Raw genomic sequence first — 23,093 nt, forward strand, 5'->3', positions numbered from 1 at the left:
CTGCGCGTCGCATTGTGGGACGTATTGTATTCTCGGTCAGCTTCCGTCCGGGGTACATGTAGGGGCATCATGAGCCAGGTGGCGAGGCCGTACCCTTTGTCTCCCAGTAGCCAGCTCTGCCAATCAATGCAGCCCTGTATCTTTGGGAAGCCAGCAGTCTTGGAGAAGCCCACCGCCCTTGCACGGCATTTCCTAGACTGTCATGGGGAACTTTATGTAGTCATTCCTCCGGGCATATAGTGCAGCAGTCACCTGCCGAATGCAGATCTGTGTTGCATGCTGAGAAATGGCTCACTCATCGCCAGTTGTAGCCTGGAACGATCCAGATGCATAGAATGAAAGTGCAGCTGTAACCTTCACTTCAACTGACAAAGCAGTCCTCCTGATGGTTCTAGGCAGCAGGTCTGCTTTTACTAACGCACAGATCTGTTACAACTTCTTTGCGGAAACATGGCCTACTAACACAGTCTGCATCACTCAGGTGCAAGTACGAACTCCTGTCTCGAAATACCTGACCTCCTGCCCATTACCCTACATGCTTTGAGTTTCCTTATGTGATGACGTCGAATCAATTGTCTCCTCTATAGCACCATCATGCAGAAGGCTTGCACAAGGTATGGCATTGTCAGTATTGCCCCCATGATTAAATTGTACCTTTGCAAGAAGCTTAAAACAGCAGGCATGGCAAGGTTCATTGTTCTCTCTCCCCAAAGTTGACGCCCCAGTATGGATCACACCCAGGTCTGAGCAGGCGCAATGATCGGGAAACACCCCCCCCCCCCCCCCATGGGCTTTATTTGAAGCGTGGCGTGGGCTTCTCATGCCTTCCGTTAACCTTCCACAGCTCCCCAACTGCCCTAGCTTCTTTTGAAGCCGAGCCCTGAGCCCCTGTGTCCAGGCGAGGGACTGATTCTGCCGGGCAACGCTCCGAACCTCGAGCCCAGTTTGGAGACGTTCGGTGGTGGCATGTCAGTTTTTAAAACAATGAAAAGTTAAAGAATTCCATTAAACTTTCATTTCCTGCGTTTTAAGTTTTAAAAATTTAAGTTTGATTTTGGATATTTATGTGTTCTTGACTCCCTCCAAAACTTCGCATAAAAGCAATGGCGTCTTTCTGCGCCGATTTTTTAATGTGCACTGGTTTTTCTTCAGTGCCCAGAAGGTTTTTTTCGGGAATGGTCACGTACGCCATCCTAGGATAAATTTAAATTTGCCAAACTTACATAAATGTGAAAAACTGGCACAGACATCAGGTTACTTTGACGCAAAAAAAAACTACCCTAAAAAAATCGTAACTGAGTTACGCTGGCGCACAAAGATTGGGCAAACTTGGATTTTTAAATTTAGGCCAAAAAAGGCGGCGCACGCCAAAGAAACAGTGCAAATCACTGGGGAAAATTGAGCCCACTGTCACTGATCGAGGGTCACGCAGTGTATAATTCATTTCCCACACTCTGTCTTCAGTACTCCATGCTAATAAAAAAAAAACGACAGAGAAGCAAATGTTGAGGTTGGTACTAATTCTTTGGTACTATTTGCTCCTGATTACCTGAAGATTTTATAAATGGTACTTTGCAATCATATTTTTTGCAATGCATCAATTATATCAGTGTTGTCACTAAGATTTTAGTAAAGTAAAATGGTGGATGTCTGAAATTATAATATTATATTCAATTCAACTGTGAAAAGCATAAAAGCATGGGCCAGTTGGGCCTAATGGCATGTTTCTGTGCTGTACATTCTATGTAATTCTCTGTAATAGTACAAGGAAATGTTGGGACAGTCCCTGGCAATCGGCAATGATCGCGTGGTATGAAGGGAGATCGGCAAAAATTACGGATCATAAGACTTGGAGTCAGGAGTTTGGATGCGGAGGCAGCTAAACGTGGCAGACAATATTCTTGAGGGCTTGGGGAGTGCTCCTGCTCCTCCTGGCTCACAAGCAGACAATAAGAACAAAAGAATTAGGAGCAGGAGTGGGCCATTCGGCTCCTCGAGTCTGCTCCGCCATTCAATCAGATCATGGCTGATCTTCTACCTCAACTCGACTTTCCTGCACTATCACCATATCTCTTGAGTCCCTTAATATCCCAAATCTATCGATTGCTGTTTTGAATATACTCAACGACTGAGCGTCCACAGCCATCTGGGGTAGAGAATTCCAAAGATTCACCACCTTCTGAGTGAAGAAGTTTCTCCTCATCTCAATCCTAAATGGTTAACCCCTTATTCTGAGACTCTGACCCCTGGTTCTAGACTCCCATGCCAGAGGAAACATCCGCCCTACATCTACCCTGTCAAGCGTTATAACAATTGTGTATGTTTCAATGCGATCAACTCTCATTCTTCTAAACTCGAGAGAATATAGGCCTAGTCTACTCAATCTCTCCTCATAGGACAAACCCTCCATCCCAAGGCTCAGTCTGGTGTACCTTCGTTGCACTCCCTCTGTGGCAGGTATAGAAACATAGAAAATAGATGCAGGAGTAGGCCATTTGGCCCCTCAAGCCTGCACCACCATTCAATATGATCATGGCTGATCATGCAACTTCAGTACCTCATTCCTGCTTTCTCTCCATACCCCTTGATCCCTTTAGCCGTGAGGGCCACATCTAACTCCCTTTTGAATATATCTAATGAACTAGCCTCAACAACTTTCTGTGGTAGAGAATTCCACACGTTCACAATTCTCTAACTGAAGACGTTTCTCTTCATCTCGGTCCTAAATGGCTTACGCCTTATCCTTAGACTGTGACCCCTGGTTCTGGACTTCCCCAACATCGGGAACATTCTTCCTGCATCTAACCTGTGCAATCCAGTCAGAATTTTATATGTTTCTATGAGATCCCCTCTCATTCTTCTAAATTCCAGTGAATATAAGCCTAGTCAATCCAATCTTTCTTCATATGTCAGTCCTGCCATCCCGGGAATCAGTCTGGTGAACCTTCGCTGCACTCCCTCAATAGCAAGAATGTCCTTCCTCAGTTCAGGAGACCAAAACTGTACATAATATTCAAGGTGTGGTCTCACCAAGGCCCTGTACAACTGCAGTAAGACCTCCCTGTTCTTATACTTAAATCCTCTCGCTGTGAAGTCCAACATGCCATTTGCCTTCTTCGTCGCCTGCTGTTCCTGCATGCCAACTTTCAATGACTGATGTACCGTGACACCCAGGTCTCGTTGTACCTCCCCTTTTCCTAATCTGTCACCATTCAGATAATATTCTGCCTTCCTGATTTTATCACCAAAGTGGATAACCTCACATTTATCTACACTATACTGCATCTGCCATGCATTTGCCCACTCACCTAACCTGTCCAAGTCACCCTGCAGCCTCTTAGCATCTTCCTCGCAGCTCACTCTGCCACCCAGCTTAGTGCCATCTGCAAGCTTAGAGATATTACATTCAAAATCACGTCTAAATCATTAATGTATATTGTAAATAGCTGGAGTCCCAGCACTGAACCTTGCGGTACCCCACTAGTCACTACCTGCCATTCTAAAAAGGACCTGTTTATTCCTACTCTTTGCTTCCTATCTGCCAACCATTTCTCTATCCACGTCTATACATTACCCCCAATACCATGTGCCTTAATTTTGCACACTAATCTCTTGTGTGGGACCTTGTCAAAAGCCTTTTGAAAGTCCAAATACACATCTACTGGTTCTCCCTTATCCACTCTACTAGTTACATCCTCAAAAAACTCTAGAAGATTTGTCAAGCATGATTTCCCTTTCATAAATCCATGCTGACTTGGACCGATCCTGTCACTGCTTTCCAAATGTATTGCTATTACATCTTTAATAATTGATTCCAACATTTTCCTCACTATCGACGTCAAGCCAACCGGTCTATAATTCCCTGTTTTCTCTCTCCCTCCTATTTTTTTTTTTTTTAAAAGTGGGGTTACATTAGCTACCCCCCAGTCCATAGGAACTGATCCAGAGTCGATAGAATGCTAGAAAATGACCACCAATGCATCCACTATTTCGAGGGCCATTTCCTTAAGTACTCTGGGATGCAGACTATCAGACCCTGGGGATTTATCGGCCTTCAATCCCATCAATTTTCCTGACACAATATCCTTCCTTAGATAAGGAGACCAAAACTGTACACAATACTCCAGGTTTCCAGGGTCCTGTATAATTGCATTGCATTGAGACTTCTTTATACGTATACTCAAATCCTCTTGTAATAAAGGGTAACATACCATTTACTTTCTTAATTGCTTGCTGTACCTGCATGTTAACTTTCAGTGATTTGTGTACAAGGACAACCAGGTCCCTCTGATTTCAACATTTCCCAATCTCTCACTATTAAAAAAACCCTGCTTTTCTATTTTTCCCACCAAAGTGGATAACTTCACTTTTCTCCACATTATATTCCATTTGCAATGTTCTTGTCAACTCACTTAGCCTATTACTATCCCCTTGAAGCCTCCTCACAACTTGCATTCCCACCTAGCTTTGTATCATCATCAAATTTGGATATATTACATTTGGTCCCCTCATACAAATCATTGATATATATTGTGAATAGCAGGGGCTCAAGCACCGATTCTTGTGGCCCCCCATTAGTTACAGCCTGTCAACCTGAAAATGGCCCATTTATTCTTACTCTCTGTTTTCTGTCCGTTAACCGATCCTCAATCCATGCTGGTATATTACCCCCAATCCCATGAGCCCTAAATTTGTTTAATAGTCTCTTATGTGGCACCTTATCGAATGCCTTCTGATAATCCAAATACACCACATCCACTGGTTCCTCCTTATCTATTCTACTAGTTAAAACCTCAAAAAACTCTAACAGGTTTGTCAAACATGATTTCCCTTTCATAAATCCGTGTTGACTCTGCCCAATCCTATTATTATTTTATAAGTGCCCTGTTACCACGTCCTTAAAATAGAATTTAGCATTTTCCCTACTACTGATGTCAGGCTAGCTGGTCAATAGTTCCCCATTTTCTCTATCCCTCCTTTCTTAAATAGCAAAGTAACATTAGCTACCTTCCAATCTGCGGGAACCGTTCTAGAATCAATGGAATTTTGGAAGATGACAACCAATGCATCCACTATCTCTATAGCCACCTCTTTCAAAATCCTCGGATATAGGCCATCAGGTCCAGGGGATTTATCGGCTTTCAGTCCCATTAATTTCTCCAGTCCTATTTTTTTTACTAATATTAATTTCTTTCAGTTGCTCATTCTTGCTAGGCCCTTGGTTCTCCACTATTTCCCAGAGGTTTTTTGTGTCTTCTTTCGTGAAGACAGACACAAAGTATTTGTTTAATTTCTCTGCCATTTCCTCATTTCCCATTATAATTTCTCCTGTCTCATCCTGTTGAGGACCCACATTTACTTTTGCTAATCTTTTCCTTTTTGCATACCTATAGAAGCTTTTACAGTCTGTTTTTATGTCTCTCGCTAATTTACTCTCATATTCTATTTTCCCTTTATCAATTTCTTGGTCCTCCTTTGCTGAATTCTAAAATCCTCCCAATCCTCAGGTTTACTGCTCTTTTTGGCAATAGTTTAATCGTTTTCCTTTGATCTAATACTATCTTTAACTTCTCTTGTTAGCCATGGTTGGATCACTTTTCCTGTGTTTTTTTTTTACCTTAAAGGAATGTATGTTTGTTGTAAATTATGTCATCATCATCATCAACATAGGCAGTCCCTCGGAATCGAGGAAGACTTGCTTCCACTCCTGAAGTGAGTTCTTTGGTGGCTGAACAGTCCACTATAAGAGCCACAGACTCTGTCACAGGTGGGGCAGATAGTCGTTGAGGGAAGGGGTGGGTGGGACTGGTTTGCCGCACGCTCTTTCTGCTACCTGCGCTTGATTTCTGCACGTTCTCAGCGTTAAGACTCGAAGTGCTCAACGCCCTCCCGGATGCACTTTCTCCACTTAGGGCGGTCTTTAGCCAGGGACTCCCAGGTGTCAGTGGTGATGTCGAACTTTATCAGGGAGGCTTTGAGGGTGTCCTTGTAACGTTTCCACTGCCCACCTTTGGCTCGTTTTCTGTGAAGGAGCTCCGCAAAGAGCATTTGCTTTGGGAGTCTCGTGTCTGGCATGTGAACTATGTGACCTATCCAGCAGAGCTGATCGAGTGTGGTCAGTGCTTCAGTGCTGGGGATGTTAGCCTGGATGAGGACACTGATGTTGGTGCGTCTTTCCTCCCAGGGGATTTGTAGGATCTTGCGGAGAAATCGTTGGTGATATATCTCCAGCGAATTGAGGTGTCTTCTGTACATTGTCCATGTCAGACATTGCTTGTCTACCATCATATCTTTTAATGTAGTTTCCCAATCTACCTTAGCCAACTCTCACCTCATAACTACGCAGTTTGCTTTGTTTAGATTTAAGACCCTAGTTTCATATTTAACTAAATCACTTTCAAATTCAATAGAAATTCTATCATATTATGGTCACTCTTCCCGAAAGGCCCCTTTACTCATCATCATAGGCAGTCCCTCGGAATCGAGGAAGACTAGCTTCCACTCACAAAGTGAGTTCTTTGGTGGCTGAACAGTCCAATAAGAGAGCCACAGACCCTGTTACAGGTGGGACAGACATTCATCGTGGGAAGGAGTGGGTGGGGCTGGTTTTCTGCGCACTCCTTCCATTGTCTGTGCTTAACCTCTTCACACTCTTTGCGTTGAGACTCAAAGAGCTCAATGCCCACCCGGATGCACTTTCTCCACCTCGGGCGGTCTTCGGCCAGAGTCTTGCAGGTGTCAGTGGTGATGTCGCACTTTACCAGGGAGGCTTTGAGGGTGTCCTTGTAACGCTTCCATTGCCCACCTTTGGCTCGTTTCCCATGAAGGAGCTCCGCATAAAGCATTTGCTTAGGGAGTCTCGTATTTGGCATGCGAACTATGTGGCCTGCCCAGCGAAGCTGATCAAGTGTGGTCAGTGCTTCAGTACTGTTATATATGGAGAAAGAGTCAGACTGAACACTGTGAGTTCAAAGTAAAGTGTGACCGTAGTCTTTTATTGCAGGTCTCCAGGGTGCCTCTCCAACCTGTGAGGCCTCCTTAAATACCTGTGCTCCCAAGGGATTATGGGATCCCTTGGGACTCCAGGGGATGAGCCCTCTGGTGGCGGTACAAAATAAATACAAGTTTACATATATAACAACATTCCCCTCCAAAGTCAATAGTGTAACTATTTACAATGTGAGTCAATCTGGGGCCCTTCTTGCCCTGGTTGATCGTCTTGGTGTGAAAGCGTATTGTTGGATCATTTGTTGGGCCCTCGCTGGGCTGCTGTGCAGCTGGCCTTGCTGGGCTGCCTGGTGTGTTGGGTCCAGCTGGGCTGCTGTTGATGATGGGTTCTGCATCGTGGCCAACTGTGGTGCTGGTTGCCACTGGTGTGTATCTTGGGGGATCAAAATCGGTAGGTTCCAAGGTGGGTTGCTCAGGATAGTCTGTGAATCTGAGTTTGATTTGATCCAAGTATTTCTGGTGAATGAGTCCATTTGAAAGTTTGACCCGAAACACCCTACTCCCCTCTTTGGCCATGACAGTGCCGGGAAGCCACTTGGGACCTTGTCCATAATTCAATACAAATAAAGGATCATTGATTTCAATCTCGCGTGACACATTTGCGCTATCATGGTATGCAATTTGTTGAAGCCGCCTGCTCGCTACCTGTCCATGTAGATCAGGGTGAACTAACGAGAGCTTTGTATTAAGTGCTCTTTTCATGAGCAGTTCAGCAGGTGGGATCCCAGTGAGTGAGCGGGGTCTCGTGCGATAGCCAAGCAGGACTCGGGATAGCTGAGTCTGCAGTGAGCCTTCAGTTACCCTCTTCAAGCCTTGCTTGATGGTTTGCACTGCTCTCTCTGCCTGACCATTGGACGCTGGTTTAAACAGGGCAGATGTGACATGTTTGATCCCGTTACGGGTCATGAATTCTTTGAACTCAGCACTGGTAAAACATGGCCCGTTGTCGCTCACCAGGACATCGGGTAGGCCATGTGCGGCAAACATGGCCCGCAGGCTTTCAGTTGTGGCAGCGGATGTGCTCGCCGACATTATCTCACATTCAATCCACTTGGAGTACGCGTCTACAACCACAAGGAACATTTTACCCAAGAACGGGCCTGTATAGTCGACGTGTACCCTAGACCACGGTTTGGAGGGCCAAGACCATAAACTAGCTGCGCCTCCCTGGGTACATTGCTTAACTGCGAGCATGTATTACATCTGTGAATGCAGGACGCTAAGTCTGCATCGATACCGGGTCACCACACGTGGGATCTGGCTATCGCTTTCATCATTACGATGCCTGGGAGAGTACTGTGGAGGTCGTTGATGAAGGTATCTCTGCCCTTCTTGGGGACCACTACTCGATTGCCTCACAGAAGGCAGTCTGCCTGTATAGACATTTCATCTTTGTGCTGCCGGAATCGCTTTATCTCTTCCTGTATTTCCACTGGGACACTGGACGAGCTCCCATGAAGCACGCAGCTATTGACTAGGGATAATAAGGGGTCCTGGCTCATGCAGGTTTTGATCTGCCGGGCAGTAACGGGTGATTGTTCACTCTCAAATGCTTCCATAACCATGGCTAAATCTGCGGGCTGCGCCATTTCCACCCCCGTGATGGGCAATGGCAGCCTACTGAGAACATCGGCGCAGTTTTCTGTGCCAGGCCTGTGGCGGATGGCGTAGTTGTATGCGTACAACATGAGCGCCTATCTCTGGATGCCGATGTGTTGGTATTTATCCCTTGACTCTCAGAAAACAGAGATATGAGTGGTTTATGGTCAGTTTCCAATTCAAATTTTAACCCAAATAGATATTGATGCATTTTCTTTACCCCATAGACACACGCTAATGCTTCTTTTTCAATCATGCTGTGGGCTCTCTCAGCCTTAGACAGACTCCTGGATGCATAAGCAACTGGTTGCAGTTTCCCAAAATCATTAGCTTGTTGCAATACACACCAGACGTCAAATGAGCACTCATCACATGCTAGTACCAAACGCTTACATGGATCATACAACACAAGCAATTGTTTGAGCATAACAATTTTCTCGCTTTTACAAAGGCATTTTCTTGGCTTTTGCCCCAAACCCATTCGTCCCCTTTTCATAGTAAGACATGCAGTGGTTATAACAGTGTGCTGAGACCCGGTAAGAAGTTACCAAAGTAGTTCAAGAGTCCCAGAAACGACTGCAGCTCCGTCACGTTCTGTGGCCTCGGTGCGTTCTCGATTGCCACCGTCTTCATATTGGTGGGCCTGATGCCGTCCGCCACAATCCTCCTTCTCAAGAACTCCACTTCAGCCACCAGGAAAACGCACTTCGATCGTTTTAACCTGAGCCCCACAAGGTTGAGTCGACTAAGAACCTTCTCCAGGTTCTGCAGATGCTTGACTGTGTTCTGACCTGTGACCAAGATGTCGTCCTGGAAGACCACGGTGTGCGGGATCGACTTCAGTAAGCTTTCCATGTTTCTCTGGAATATCGCCACCGCTGATTGAATTCCAAACGGGCATCTGTTATAAATAAAAAGACCTTTGTGCGTGTTGATGCAGGTGAGGCCCTTCGATGATTCCTCCAGTTCTTGCGTCACGTAGGCTGAAGTCAGATCCAGCTTTGTGAACATCTTTCCTCCCACCAGTGTTGCAAAGAAGTCATCGGCCTTTGGTAGTGGGTATTGGTCCTGCAGGGAGAAATGATTGATAGTTACTTTGTAATCGCCATAGATTCTGACGGTGCCGTCTCCCTTGAGGACAGGAACGATCGGGCTGGCCCACTAGCTGAACTCAATCGGTGAAATGATGCCCTCTCGTTGCAGCTGGTCTAGCTCAATCTCTACCCTTTCTTTCATCATGTATGGTTCTGCTCTCGCCTTGTGATGGATGGGTCACACCCCCGGGATTAGGTGGATCTTCATTTTTGCTCCTTGGAATTTCCCGATGCCTGGTTCGAAAAGTGAAGGGAACTTGCTTAAGACTTGGACACACGAAGTGTCGTCAGCAGGCGATAGTGCTCAGATGTCGTCCCACTTCCAGCGTATCTTTCCCAGCCAGCTCCTGCCGAGCAGTGAAGGACCATCGTCCAGTACCACACAGAGTGGTAGCTTGAGCACCACTCCATCGTAGGAGACCTTTACGGTAGCACTGCCGATTGCGGGAATCAGTTCTTTCGTGTAAGTTCTTAGTTTCGTACGAATTACCGTTAAGACTGGCCTTGAAGCCTTGTTGCACCGCAATCTTTCGAAAGTCTTTTTGCTCATGATGGACTGGCTCGCACCCATGTCCAATTCCATTGACACCGGGAGTCCATTTAGTTCAACATTCAGCATTATTGGGGGACAATTTGTGGTGAACTTGTGCACCCCATGTACCCCTGCCTCCTCGGTCTGAGGCTCTGGTTCATTGTGATTCTCTGTGGATCTGTCCTCCTCTGCAACATGGTGGTTTGCAGGTTTAACAGGATTAGCAGCTCGCCTGCACATACGTTGGAGGTGTCCCATTGTTCCACAGCCCTTGCAACCGTACCCTTTGAAGTGGCATGAATGGAAATGATGATCACCCCCGCAGCACCAACAAGGTGTTAATGGCCTTGCATTCATCACCCTTGATGGTAGATTCTGAGACATCTGCGGACGTGCAGCTGCAGGCATGTGGGGCCTGCCTTGTACGTTGCGATTCGAAAGCAACATCACTTTGTTCACAGCACTTGTAGGAGCACTTGTGTGCTGAGAGATTTGCTTCGTATTGTCACTGGTGGCAATGAACGCCTGAGCTATCGCTATGGCCTTACTCAATGTTGGGGTCTCTACAGTCAAAAGTTTGTCAAATGTGGTTTCGTGGCAAATGCCAAGTACAAAAAAATCTCTGAGCATGTACTACAAATGTCCTTCAAATTTGCAATGTCCTGCAAGGCGTCTTAGCTCGGCGACATAACTCGCCATTTCCTGGCCTTCAGACCTCTTGTAGGTGTAGAACCGATTCCTCGCCATCAGAACGCTTTCCTTCGGGTTCAAATGCTCTCGGACCAGTGTGCACAAATCATCGTATGATTTCTCCATGGGTTTCGCTGGAGTGAGCAGATTCTTCATGCAGCCATACGTTGGTGCCCCACAGACGGTGAGGAGGATCGCCCTTCGTTTGGCAGTGTTCTCTTCCCCATCTAGCTCGTTGGCCACGAAGTATTGGTCGAGTCGCTTCACAAATGTTTCCCAATCATCTCCCTCCGAGAATTTCTCCAGGATGCCCACTATTCTCTGCTTCTTTGGGTTCACTATCTGTATTTCCTCGCCAGTTGTTGTGTATGGAGAAAGAGTCAGACTGAACACTGTGAGCTCAAAGTAAAGTGTGACCGTAGTCTTTTATTGCAGGTCTCCAGAGTGCCTCTCCAACCTGTGAGGCCTCCTTAAATACCTGTGCTCTTAAGGGATTATGGGATCCCATGGGACTCCAGGGGTTGAGCCCTCTGGTGGCTGTACAGAGTAAATACAAGTTTACATATATAACAAATACTGGGGATGTTAGCCTGGATGAGGAAACCAATGTTGGTGCGCCTGTCCTCCCAGGGGATTAGCAGGATCTTTCGGAGACATTGTTGGTGATATATCTCCAGCGACTTGAGGTGCCTTCTATACATTGTCCATGTCTCTGATCCATACAGGAGGACGGGTATTACTGTAGCGCTGTAGACCTTGAGCTTGGTGGTAGATTTGAGGACCCGGTCTTCAAAAACACTTTTCCTCAGATGGCCGAAGGCTGCACCGGCACGATGTTGAATCTCTGCATCAATGTATGCCTTTGTTGATAAGAGGTTTCCGAGATATGGGAAATGGTCCACGTTGTTCAGGGCCGCGCCGTGAATCTTGATGATTGGAGGGCAGTGCTGTGCGGCGGGGACAGGCTGTTGGAGGACCTTTGTCTTACGGATGTTTTCATATGCCTCAGTGAATACATTGACTATATCCTGGAGTTCAGCCTCAGAATGTGCGCAGACGCAGGCATTGTCCGCGTTCCGCAGGTCAACGACAGAGGTTGGGGTGATCTTGGACCTGGCCTGGAGGCAGTGTAGGTTGAACAGCTTCCCACTGGTTCTGTAGTTTAGTTCCACGCCAACGGGGAGCTTGTTGATTGTGAGGTGGAGCATGGCGGCGAGGAAAATACTACAAGGTTATTAATTAGCCCTTTTTCATTGCACAAACTAGATCTAAAATAGCCTGTTCCCGAGTTGGTTCCTCAACATACTGATCTAGAAAACCATCTTGTATACATTCCATGAGTTCGTCCTCCACACTATCACTGCATATTTGGTTAACGCAGTCTATATGTAGATTAAAGTCCCCCATGATTACTGCATTACACTTGTTGCATGCACCTCTAATTTCCTGATTTATACCCTGCCCTGCATTACAGCTACTGTTTGGGCGCTTATAAACAATTCCCACCAATGTTTTCTGCCTCTTGCTGTTTCTTAGCAAACTGATTCTACTTCTTGATTTTCCGAGCTATGATCCTTTCTCTCTACTGTCTTTATCCCATCCTTTATTACCAACTGAAATATGGGAAGCTGATTTAAATATGAGATATCCCATCTCTCGAGGTTTATAAAATGTGGCTGCAAGTGCAGGTTGCGCACCTGTTACCTGATTTTTAATTTTCAACTCACCCCCGACATGGGGTGGGGGGTTAAAATTCCCCCCAATGTATAATTTTAACGTTTAAATTTTAAATAATATCTGTTTGTCTTATCCAGCTATCCCCGCCCCCTAACCCTGCCTCAGCTGAATTCTACCCTTTGTCTTGACTCCCCATGTGCAAGGCCACAGGAAATCGAACAGCAATTTACATAAAATTGCATTCTCAGTTGTCAAATTCAGCAATATGACAGAAAAATAGATGGCATCACCCATGTGACAAACCCCTGACTACAGCACTGTCACAACCAAAACAAGGCTGCAGCCAAAACAGAACCAACAACTCCCCATATGTTTCAAATGTCGAAGTATAAAACTGGAGAAGCTGGGAAGCCCCTGAAGTGTGCTTATCAATAAATGCTTTGCTGCGGCTGAAGTCATTTATTGGAATCACTTTACTGTCTCGTAGACTGGAGTAGAGGTGCTAACTTTGTCACCTAAATATAGGAATAAAACAACAGTTGCAGCTTGCATTGTAATTATAAATTTATTTTTCAGGATGTTTGACTACCATGGCCGTGTTCCACCACCTCCTCGTGCTGTTATACCAATAAAACGCCCACGTGTCACAATACCTGTCACACGCAGAGGAAAGGGTGGTTTCCCCATGAAAGGAGGTCCACGTTCTACAATCACCGGGACAGCTTCAGCAGGACCGAAATGTAAGCCACTGGTATAAGTCAATGTGCTCAGCTTATCACAAGTTTTGGAAAGTCCTCAGCATGTACATTAGTATAAGTACTATCTCAGCAATAAGTGTCACCTCTGCCTCTTTATGTTTGTAAAATCTTTATCTTGAAAATTTTATGATTATGGTTAATTTCTAAAAATACTCATGGTTGAAATTGCAATTTTTGGACATGAGATAATTCGTGAATGCATGTCAAACGGCATTTAGTTTGGTTTTTAATAGGCCAAAGATAATATAATTGGACAATATACTTTCATCATGGGTGAAAATGCAATATTATGAAATGGATGCTGTTTCAGAATCGTCTGTCTCTGTTACACTGGGACTTAAATTCATTAGCGCCCCAAGTCAGCATGGATTTGTGAAAGGGAAATCATGCTTGACAAATCTTCTGGAAAATTTTTTGAGGATGTTTCCAGTAAAATGGACAAGGGAGAACCAGATGATGTGGTGTATTTGGACTTTCAGAAGGTTTTCGACAAGGTCCCACACAAGAGATTAATGTGCAAAGTTAAAGCACATGGGATTGGGGGTAGTGTGCTGACGTGGATTGAGAACTGGTTGTCAGACAGGAAGCAAAGAGTAGGAGTAAATGGGTACTTTTCAGAATCGCAGGCAGTGACTAGTGGGGTACCGCAAGGTTCTGTGCTGGGGCCCCAGCTGTTTACATTGTACATTAATGATTTAGACGAGGGGATTAAATGTAGTATCTCCAAATTTGTGGATGACACTAAGTTGGGTGGCAGTGTGAGCTGCGAGGAGGATGCTAAGAGGCTGCAGAATAATTGGACAGGTTAGGTGAGTGGGCAAATGCATGGCAGATGCAGTATAATGTGGATAAATGTGAGGTTATCCACTTTGGTGGTAAAAACAGAGAGACAGACTATTATCTGAATGGTGACAGATTAGGAAAAGGGGAGGTGCAACAAGACCTGGGTGTCATGGTACATCAGTCATTGAAGGTTGGCATGCAGGTACAGCAGGCGGTGAAGAAAGCAAATGGCATGTTGGCCTTCATAGCGAGATGATATGAGTACAGGGGCAGGGAGGTGTTACTACAGTTGTACAGGACATTGGTGAGGCCACACCTGGAGTATTGTGTACAGTTTTGTTCTCCTAACTTGAGGAAGGACATTCTTGCTATTGAGGGAGTGCAGCGAAGGTTCACCAGACTGATTCCCGGGATGGCGGGACTGACATATCAAGAAAGACTGGATCAACTGGGCTTGTATTCACTGGAGTTCAGAAGAATGAGAGGGGATCTCATAGAAACGTTTAAAATTCTGACGGGTTTAGACAGGTTAGATGCAGGAAGAATGTTCCCAATGTTGGGGAAGTCCAGAACCAGGGGTCACAGTCTAAGGATAAGGGGTAAGCCATTTAGGACCGAGATGAGGAGAAACTTCTTCACCCAGAGTGTGGTGAACCTGTGGAATTCTCTACCACAGGAAGTTGTTGAGGCCAATTCACTAAATATATTCAAAAAGGAGTTAGATGTAGTCGTTACTACTAGGGGGATCAAGGGGTATGGCAAGAAAGCAAGAATGGGGTACTGAAGTTTCATGTTCAGCCATGAACTCATTGAATGGCGGTGCAGGCTCGAAGGGCCGAATGGCCTACTCCTGCATCTATTTTCTATGTTTCTAAACCGGGCACAATCCCGATGATGCACCAAGAACAGAGTGGCCCAAGGACCAAACTAAATTCACCCTCGGATCTCATCATCATAATCCAGGTGAGCTGTAGGCGCCAGTCAAGTGCCCAGACGCAGCTCACCTGTCTGAGCCTAACCAATTTTGACCGGCACTGAGGCCCACAGTTAAGTCCAGGGGAGGGGGGCAGGCAAGCGATTCAGAGGGGACTCTTTCCAACATCACAAAACACAAAATTTCACAAAGTTTTGGGATCTTTTTTGCCACACATGTACTGAGCTTTCTGAGAAACCAGCCAGGTCTAGGGGGAGGAGAGGCAGAAGGTCGTGCGGGCTTAAAGGGGGTAGGTGGGGTCGGAAGAACGTGATCCATCTTACCATCTGGATCACGTTCTCGCTCTCATTCCCCCCTTTAGACCTTGATCATGTTTTTTTTCCCTCGTCTCAACTGTGCTGTCTGTGGTCTCCCCCTCCTCCGCCCCTCCGCAAGCTTCCTGACCGCTTCTCCACCTCCGATTCCCGCCCTCTTTCCTGCTCCAATTCCCTTTCTCTCCCCCTTCCGATTCTCCTTATTCTCTCTCTCTTTTCTCCTCCGATTCCCCCTCTTTTCCCCTCGAACTCCTCTCTCTCCTGTCCAATTCCCTCTCCCTCCTGATTCCTTCTCTCTCTCTCTCCTCCCTCCAATTCCCTCTCTCTCCCGTCCAATTCCCTCTCTCTCTCCCCCGATTCCTTCTCTCTCCCCCCTCAGCTTCCGTCTCTCTCGTTCTCTCTCCCACCTCCGATTCCCTCTCTCTCTCTCCCGTCCAATTCCCTCTCCCCCACGATTTTTTCTCTCGCTCTTCCCCCCGATTCCCTCTCTCCTCCCTGCGATTCCCTCTCTTCCCCCCTCTCGCGCTGATTCCCTCTCACTTCCCCCCCCCTCCGATTCCCCCTCTCTCCTCCCCCCCCCCAATTCCCTCTCTCTCTCTCCCCTCCAATTCCCTTCTCTTTCTCCCTGCTCCGATTCCCTCTCTCTATCCCACTGCGATTCCTTCTCTCTCTCTCTCTCTCTCTCCTCTCCAATCCCCTCTCTCACCCTCTACGATCCCCTCTCTCACTTCACTCCAATCCCCTCTCTCTCCCCCCCTCAGATCCTCTCTTCTCTCCCCAATCAGCACGGATCCAGTGACCTTCTCCCATGGAGCTGAGGAAAGCATGGCCAACTGCGGGCCACAACTGTTGTGCAATGCGCATGTGCGACTCTGTGATACTGCACGCATGAGCATAAGGCTGTGCAGAATGCAGATAATCACGCCATTATCTTTACACCCATTTTACACTCTTGACCACAGGAAGTGGAGGGTCCTGTCTCTCTGACCTCTTCTCTAACTAGTGATTTTCCAGAAGGCCTATCAATAAAATTGCTACCACCCCTCCTCCCAAGAGCTGATTCATGCAGAAACTCCATCACTTAGTTGAAGCAGGGGGCAGTGTCACATGTGGCTTCCCATGTCTTCCCCCTAAACAGATAAGACACACAATGCTATCTCATTAGAATGTGGTGTACTATAGAAGCATTTCTCGACCACCTCAATCCCCCGGTGTGACTGGAAACACACTCCTACAATCTGGTGATTTTTTTAATTCAGTTTGTGAGGTGAGGAGTGAGCTTTCTCTTTGCTTTTCCCTGAGCTCTCAAAGCATGGTTGGTCGACTTGTATGACCCAGGCCCTGCGGGCAGTTCGGAACATAGGAACAGGAGTAGCCCATTCAGCCTCTCGAGCCTGTTCCGCAATTCTATTTGATCGAGGCTGATCGGCACCTCAACCCCAGATAAACTCCTAAAATCATTCAGCGCTTTTACAGTGTCGTGGTGGTATTCGGAGCGAGGTTAACAAGATCTGCCCCTTTAATCATAATAGCCCCCTGACCTTTTTAGGTGGGTCAAGCCTCTGATTTCTGAGGCTCACTGTGCTTGCCTAATCAGGCTGGCCCCTTTTCTGTGCTACCCTGTTCTCGTCTCTCCTGAGTTGTGCTCACCAGTTCACATAAATGAGACGGAGCCTCAAAATTGCAGCTGCCAGGGCAGACAGCCGACTGACACACTCTGCCAGTCCACCACCCAAAAGCCAACGTCATTTGTTTTATCATTACTGCCTGTATGCTTGACATGTTAAATCATAAGCACCAAGAATCATCATCATCATAGGAAGTGCCTCAGGGTCAAGTATGACTCGCTTCCACATTAAAAATGAGTACTCTGTTGACTGATGAACTCATTTTAAATGGTGGAAGATGCCTGTGCGTGAAATCTTTTAACGTGGGGTGGCCGTTGCACACCAGCCACCACACGGGCTTGACGGAGCAAGGTCTTGGTCCCGTGGCAATGGGATCCAAGACGACTGGAGACCAAGCTCCCAAGAATAGGGGGCTTATAATATCATAGTTCGGATTGACATGAGAAAACACCATGTGTCCTTCTCGCTTTGTGAGCTTATCGAGTCTGTTGACCTGTTTGTTTTTGTTCCACTTGTGATGACCAGCGATCAATTCATGATGAGCATCAAGCCTGAAATCCAAACTCAGCCCCATTGTGCTTCTTACTCTAAACAAACCAACCTTACTTCACCTCAACTCAGCCTCGGTTCACTTTTGGTTAACTTGTAAAAAAAATTCTGTTGCAAAAAAAAAATCACTGATTTTTAGCTTTGCCTGTGTGTAACTGTACACATCATTTTTTTTAAGTCATCCAGAATATACTACTATTAATGTGCCATCAAATGCATAACTAAGACCATTGCATTGGTGTTACTGTCCCTTTTTAAATGATATATTCCTCTTCCTAATGCCCTTGGGCTAAATCAGTTTTTCTTCCTTCTACCCTATTGTATTAGAGTGGCCTGGATGTGAGAGATTTATTCTACTTATCAGAATTCAAAGGATGGCATGCGTCTTTTCCCAGTTAATTAACAGTCATCTTCTTGACTGATCTGAGTGCTTCAAATATAATCAAAGAAAACAGAAATGAGGAATTGTGGAATGCAGAATTTATTATCGTCTTCCTCATAAATAGCATAAACCTTGTGATCCACATTTCTCCATTGTGTTTTCTGTTTGTTGCATGTAGATTTATTTTAAACAGCTTAAATATTAGCCACATTTAACTTATTTATGACGAGGTCATTAATCAACAATGTTAAGTTTGTATGGTGCTTTTAGCATTGAAAACATGTCCCAAAGTGCTTTACAACTCAGAGAATAAAATGGGGAATTGATAGAATGGGCTGAAGAAGCAGTTGAAAAGAAGAGCTTTTGAAATGGAGTGAGGGAGTAAGGCAGGGGATTTTCAGGATGGAGTTCCAGAGGAAGAAGCATTGTGGTTGAAAGAACCAATGGTGGAGTGAAGATACTCGTGGAATGAGAAGTAGACCAGCATCAGAAAAATGAAGGGTGCAAAGAGGGACATAAGGACTGCATCCCAGAGTACTTAAGGAGGTGGCCTTGGAAATAGTGGATGCATTGACAGTCATTTTCCAACATTCCATTGACTCTGGATCAGTTCCTATAGAGTGGAGGGTAGCCAATGTAACCCCACTTTTTAAAAAAGGAGGGAGAGAGAAAACAGGGAATTATAGACCGGTCAGCCTGACATCGGTAGTGGGTAAAATGATGGAATCAATTATTAAGGATGTCATAGCAGTGCATTTGGAAAGAGGTGACATGATAGGTCCAAGTCAGCATGGATTTGTGAAAGGGAAATCATGCTTGACAAATCTTCTGGAATTTTTTGAGGATGTTTCCAGTAGAATGGACAAGGGAGAACCAGTTGATGTGGTATATTTGGACTTTCAGAAGGCGTTCGACAAGGTCCCACACAAGAGATTGATGTGCAAAGTTAGAGCACATGGGATTGGGGGTAGTGTGCTGACATGGATTGAGAACTGGTTGTCAGACAGGAAGCAAAGAGTAGGAGTAAATGGGTACTTTTCAGAATGGCAGGCAGTGACTAGTGGGGTACCGCAAGGTTCTGTGCTGGGGCCCCAGCTGTTTACACTGTACATTAATGATTTAGATGAGGGGATTAAATGTAGTATCTCCAAATTTGCGGATGACATTAAGTTGGGTGGCAGTGTGAGCTGCGAGGAGGATGCTGTGAGGCTGCAGAGCGACTTGGATAGGTTAGGTGAGTGGGCAAATGCATGGCAGATGAAGTATAATGTGGATAAATGTGAGGTTATCCACTTTGGTGGTAAAAACAGAGAGACAGACTATTATCTGAATGGTGACAGATTAGGAAAAGGGGAGGTGCAAAGAAACCTGGGTGTCATGGTACATCAGTCATTGAAGGTTGGCATGCAGGTACAGCAGGCGGTTAAGAAAGCAAATGGCATGTTGGCCTTCATAGCAAGGGGATTTGAGTACAGGGGCAGGGAGGTGTTGCTACAGTTGTACAGGGCATTGGTGAGGCCACACCTGGAGTATTGTGTACAGTTTTGGTCTCCTAACCTGAGGAAGGACATTCTTGTTATTGAGGGAGAGCAGCGAAGGTTCACCAGACTGATTCCCGGGATGGCGGGACTGACCTATCAAGAAAGACTGGATCAACTGGGCTTGTATTCACTGGAGTTCAGAAGAATGAGAGGGGACCTCATAGAAACATTTAAAATTCTGACGGGGTTAGACAGGTTAGATGCAGGAAGAATGTTCCCAATGTTGGGGAAGTCCAGAACCAGAGGTCACAGTCTAAGGATAAGGGGTAAGCCATTTAGGACCGAGATGCGGAGGAACTTCTTCACCCAGAGAATGGTGAACCTGTGGAATTCTCTACCACAGAAAGTTGTTGAGGCCAATTCACTAAATATATTCAAAAAGGAGTTAGATGAGGTCCTTACTACTAGGGGGATCAAGGGGTATGGCGAGAAGGCAGGAATGGGGTACTGAAGTTGAATGTTCAGCCATGAACTCATTGAATGGCGGTGCAGGCTAGAAGGGCTGAATGGCCTACTCCTGCACCTATTTTCTATGTTTCTATGTTTCTAACATTACCATAAAGCCTGGGGACCAATGAAGAGTGTAGAAGAACATGCCAGGAGCAGCACAAGGCATCCCTGAAAATGAGGTGCCAGCCTGGGGAGAAATATAGAAACATAGAAAATAGGTGCAGGCGTAGGCCATTCGGCCCTTTGAGTCTGCACCATCATTCAATATGATCATGGCTGATCATGCAACTTCAGTACCCCATTCCTGCTTTCTCTCCATACCCTTTGATCCCTTTAGCCGCAAGGGCCACATCTAACTCCCTTTTGAATATATCTAGCGAACTGGCCTCAACAACTTTCTGTGGTAAAGAATTCCACAGGTTCACAATTCTCTGAGTGAAGAAGTTTCTCCTCGTCTCGGACCTAAATGGCTTACCCTCTATCCTTAGACTGTGTCCCCTGGTTCTGGACTTCCTGAACATTGGGAACATTCTTCCTGCATCTAACCTGTCCAATCCTGTCAGAATTTTATATGTTTCTATGAGATCCCCTCTCATTCTTCTAAATTCCAGTGAATATAAGCCTAGTCGATCCAGTCTTTTTTCATATGTCAGTCCTACCATCCCGGGAATCAGTCTGGTGAACCTTCGCTTCACTCCCTCAATAGCAAGAATGCCCTTCCTCAGATTAGGAGACCAAAACTGTACACAATATTCAAGATGTGGCCTCACCAAGGCCCTGTACAATTGCAGTAAGACCTCCCTGCTCTTATACTCAAATCTTCTCGCTATGAAGGCCAACATACCATTTGCCTTCTTCACCATCTACTGCACCTGCATGCCAACCTTCAATGACTAATGTACCATGACACCCAGGTCTCATTGCACCTCCCCTTTTTCTAATCTGTCACCATTCAGATAATAATCTGCCTTCCTGTTTTTGCCACTAAAGTGGATAACCTCACATTTATCTACATTACACTGTATCTGCCATGTATTTGCCTACTCACCTAACCTGTCCAAGTCACCCTGCAGCCTCTTAGCATCCTCCTCACAGCTCACACTGCCACCCAGCTTAGTGTCATCTACAAACTTGGAGATATTACATTCAATTCCTGCATCTAAATCATTAATGTATATTGTAAATAGCTGGGGTCACAGCACTGAACCTTGCGGTACCCCACTAGACACTGTCTGCCATTCTGAAAAAGACCCATTTATTCCCACTCTTTGCTTCCTGTCTGCCAACCATTTCTCTATCCACGTCAATACATTACCCCCAGTACCATGTGCTTTAATTTTGCACACTAATCTCTTGGGGCTATGGACCCCGACAACATCCCAGCTGTTGTGCTGAAGACTTGTGCTCCAGAACTAGCCGCACCTCTAGCAATGCTGGTCCAGTACAACTTCAACACTAGCATCTATCCGACAATGTGGAAAACCGCCCAGGTATGTCCTGTCCATAAAAAGAAGGACAAATCCAATCTGGCCGATTACCGCCCCATCAGTCTGCTCTCAACATCAGCAAAGTGATGGAAGGTGTCGTCAACAATGCTATCAAGCGGCACTTACCAATAACCTGCTCACTGATGCCCAGTTTGGGTTCCACCAGGAGCACTCCGCTGCAAACCTCATTACAGCCTAGGTCCAGTCAAGGACAAAGCAGCTGAATTCCAGAGCCCTCGACATCAAGGCAGCATTTGACCAAGTGTGGCATCAAGGAACCCTAGTAAAACTGAAGTCAATGGGAATCAGGGGGAAAACTTTCCACTGGCTGGAGTCATACCTAGCACAAAGGAAAATGGTTGTGGTGGTTGGAGCTCAATCATCACAGCCCCAGGATATCGCTGCAGGAGTTCCTCAAGGCAGTGTCCTAGGTGCAAACCATCTTCAGTTTGTTCATCAATGAACTTCCTTCCATCATAAGATCAGAAGTTGGGATGTTGGGATGACTGCACAGTGTTCAGTTCCATTCGCAATTCCTCAGATAATGGAGCAGTCCATGCCCGCATACAGCAAGACCTGGACAACATTTAGGCTTGGGCTGATGTGTGGTGCGAATGTTACTTGCCACTTAAGTGCCAGATAATGACTATCTCCAATAAGCGAGAGTCTAACTACCGCCCCTTAACATTCAATGCCATTGCCGAATCCCCCATCATCAACATCCTGGAGGTCACCATTAATCAGAAACTTAACTGGACCAGCCACATAAATACTGCGGCAACAAATACTGCGGTCAGAGGCTGGGTATTCTGTGGCAAGTGTCTCACCTCCTGACTCCCCAAGTCAGGAATGTGATGGAATACTCTCCACTTTCCTGGATGAGTGCAACTCGAACAACACTCAAGAAGTTCGACACCATCCAGGACAAAGCAGCCCGTTTGATTGGCACCCCATCCAACACCTTAAACATCCACTCCCTCAACCACCGGCGTACAGTGGCTGCAGTATGCACCATCTACAAGAAGCACTGAAGCAACTCGCCAAGGCTTCTTCGGCAGCACCTCTCAAACCCACGACTTCTACCACCTAGAAAGACAAGGGCAGCAGGCGCATAGAAACACCACCACCTCCACGTTCCCTTCCAAGTCACACACCATCCTGATTTGGAAGTATATCGCCGTTCTTCATCGTCGCTGGGTCAAAATCCTGGAACACCCTCCCTAAGAGCACTGTGGAGTACAATCACCACACAGACTGCAGCAGTTCAAGAAGGTGGCTCACCACCATCTTCTCAAGGGCAATTAGGGATGGGCAATAAATGCTGGCCTTGCCAGCAGCGCCCACATCCCGTGAACGAATTTTTAAAAATAGAGAACAGTTCCACAAAGATGGACTACCGAGGAAACACACTAGTATGTAGGAAGATGGAACGATCAGTGGAAATGTCAAGGTGCATGGGAGCGACCGCTGTCACAAAAGGTGTCATTATGACTTTGACGGGAACAGTGCAGGCAGACTGAAAATTCGTTTTCAGAGTCTCGAACAAGCTGTGGTACGAGGTGGGTGAAAAGCGCTCAGCATTGACACAATGTAGTACCTTGGTAAGGAAGGAATGGTTAGAAATAGGGCAGTAACTGGAAAGGATGGAGGGGTCTAAGGTATGAGAA

At 46.1% G+C, this 23,093-nt stretch overlaps 2 protein-coding genes across 4 annotated transcripts in view; one reads left to right on the forward strand and one right to left on the reverse strand.

Annotated features, from left to right (window-relative positions):
• Positions 1-23,093, forward strand: part of LOC139276002 (RNA-binding Raly-like protein) — a 783,670-nt gene that overhangs the window by 577,352 nt on the left and 183,225 nt on the right. For all 3 annotated transcript variants that reach the window (XM_070893323.1, XM_070893332.1, XM_070893342.1), the window contains exon 4: positions 13,177-13,340. In XM_070893323.1, coding sequence (XP_070749424.1) covers positions 13,177-13,340 — 164 coding nt within the window. The remainder of the gene's footprint in view (positions 1-13,176; positions 13,341-23,093) is intronic.
• LOC139276012 (uncharacterized) overlaps positions 1-23,093 on the reverse strand; it is a 90,876-nt gene that overhangs the window by 61,587 nt on the left and 6,196 nt on the right. The window lies entirely within an intron of this gene.

This window comes from Pristiophorus japonicus, chromosome 1 (genome assembly GCF_044704955.1).
Source record: "Pristiophorus japonicus isolate sPriJap1 chromosome 1, sPriJap1.hap1, whole genome shotgun sequence".
NCBI lineage: Eukaryota > Metazoa > Chordata > Chondrichthyes > Pristiophoridae > Pristiophorus > Pristiophorus japonicus.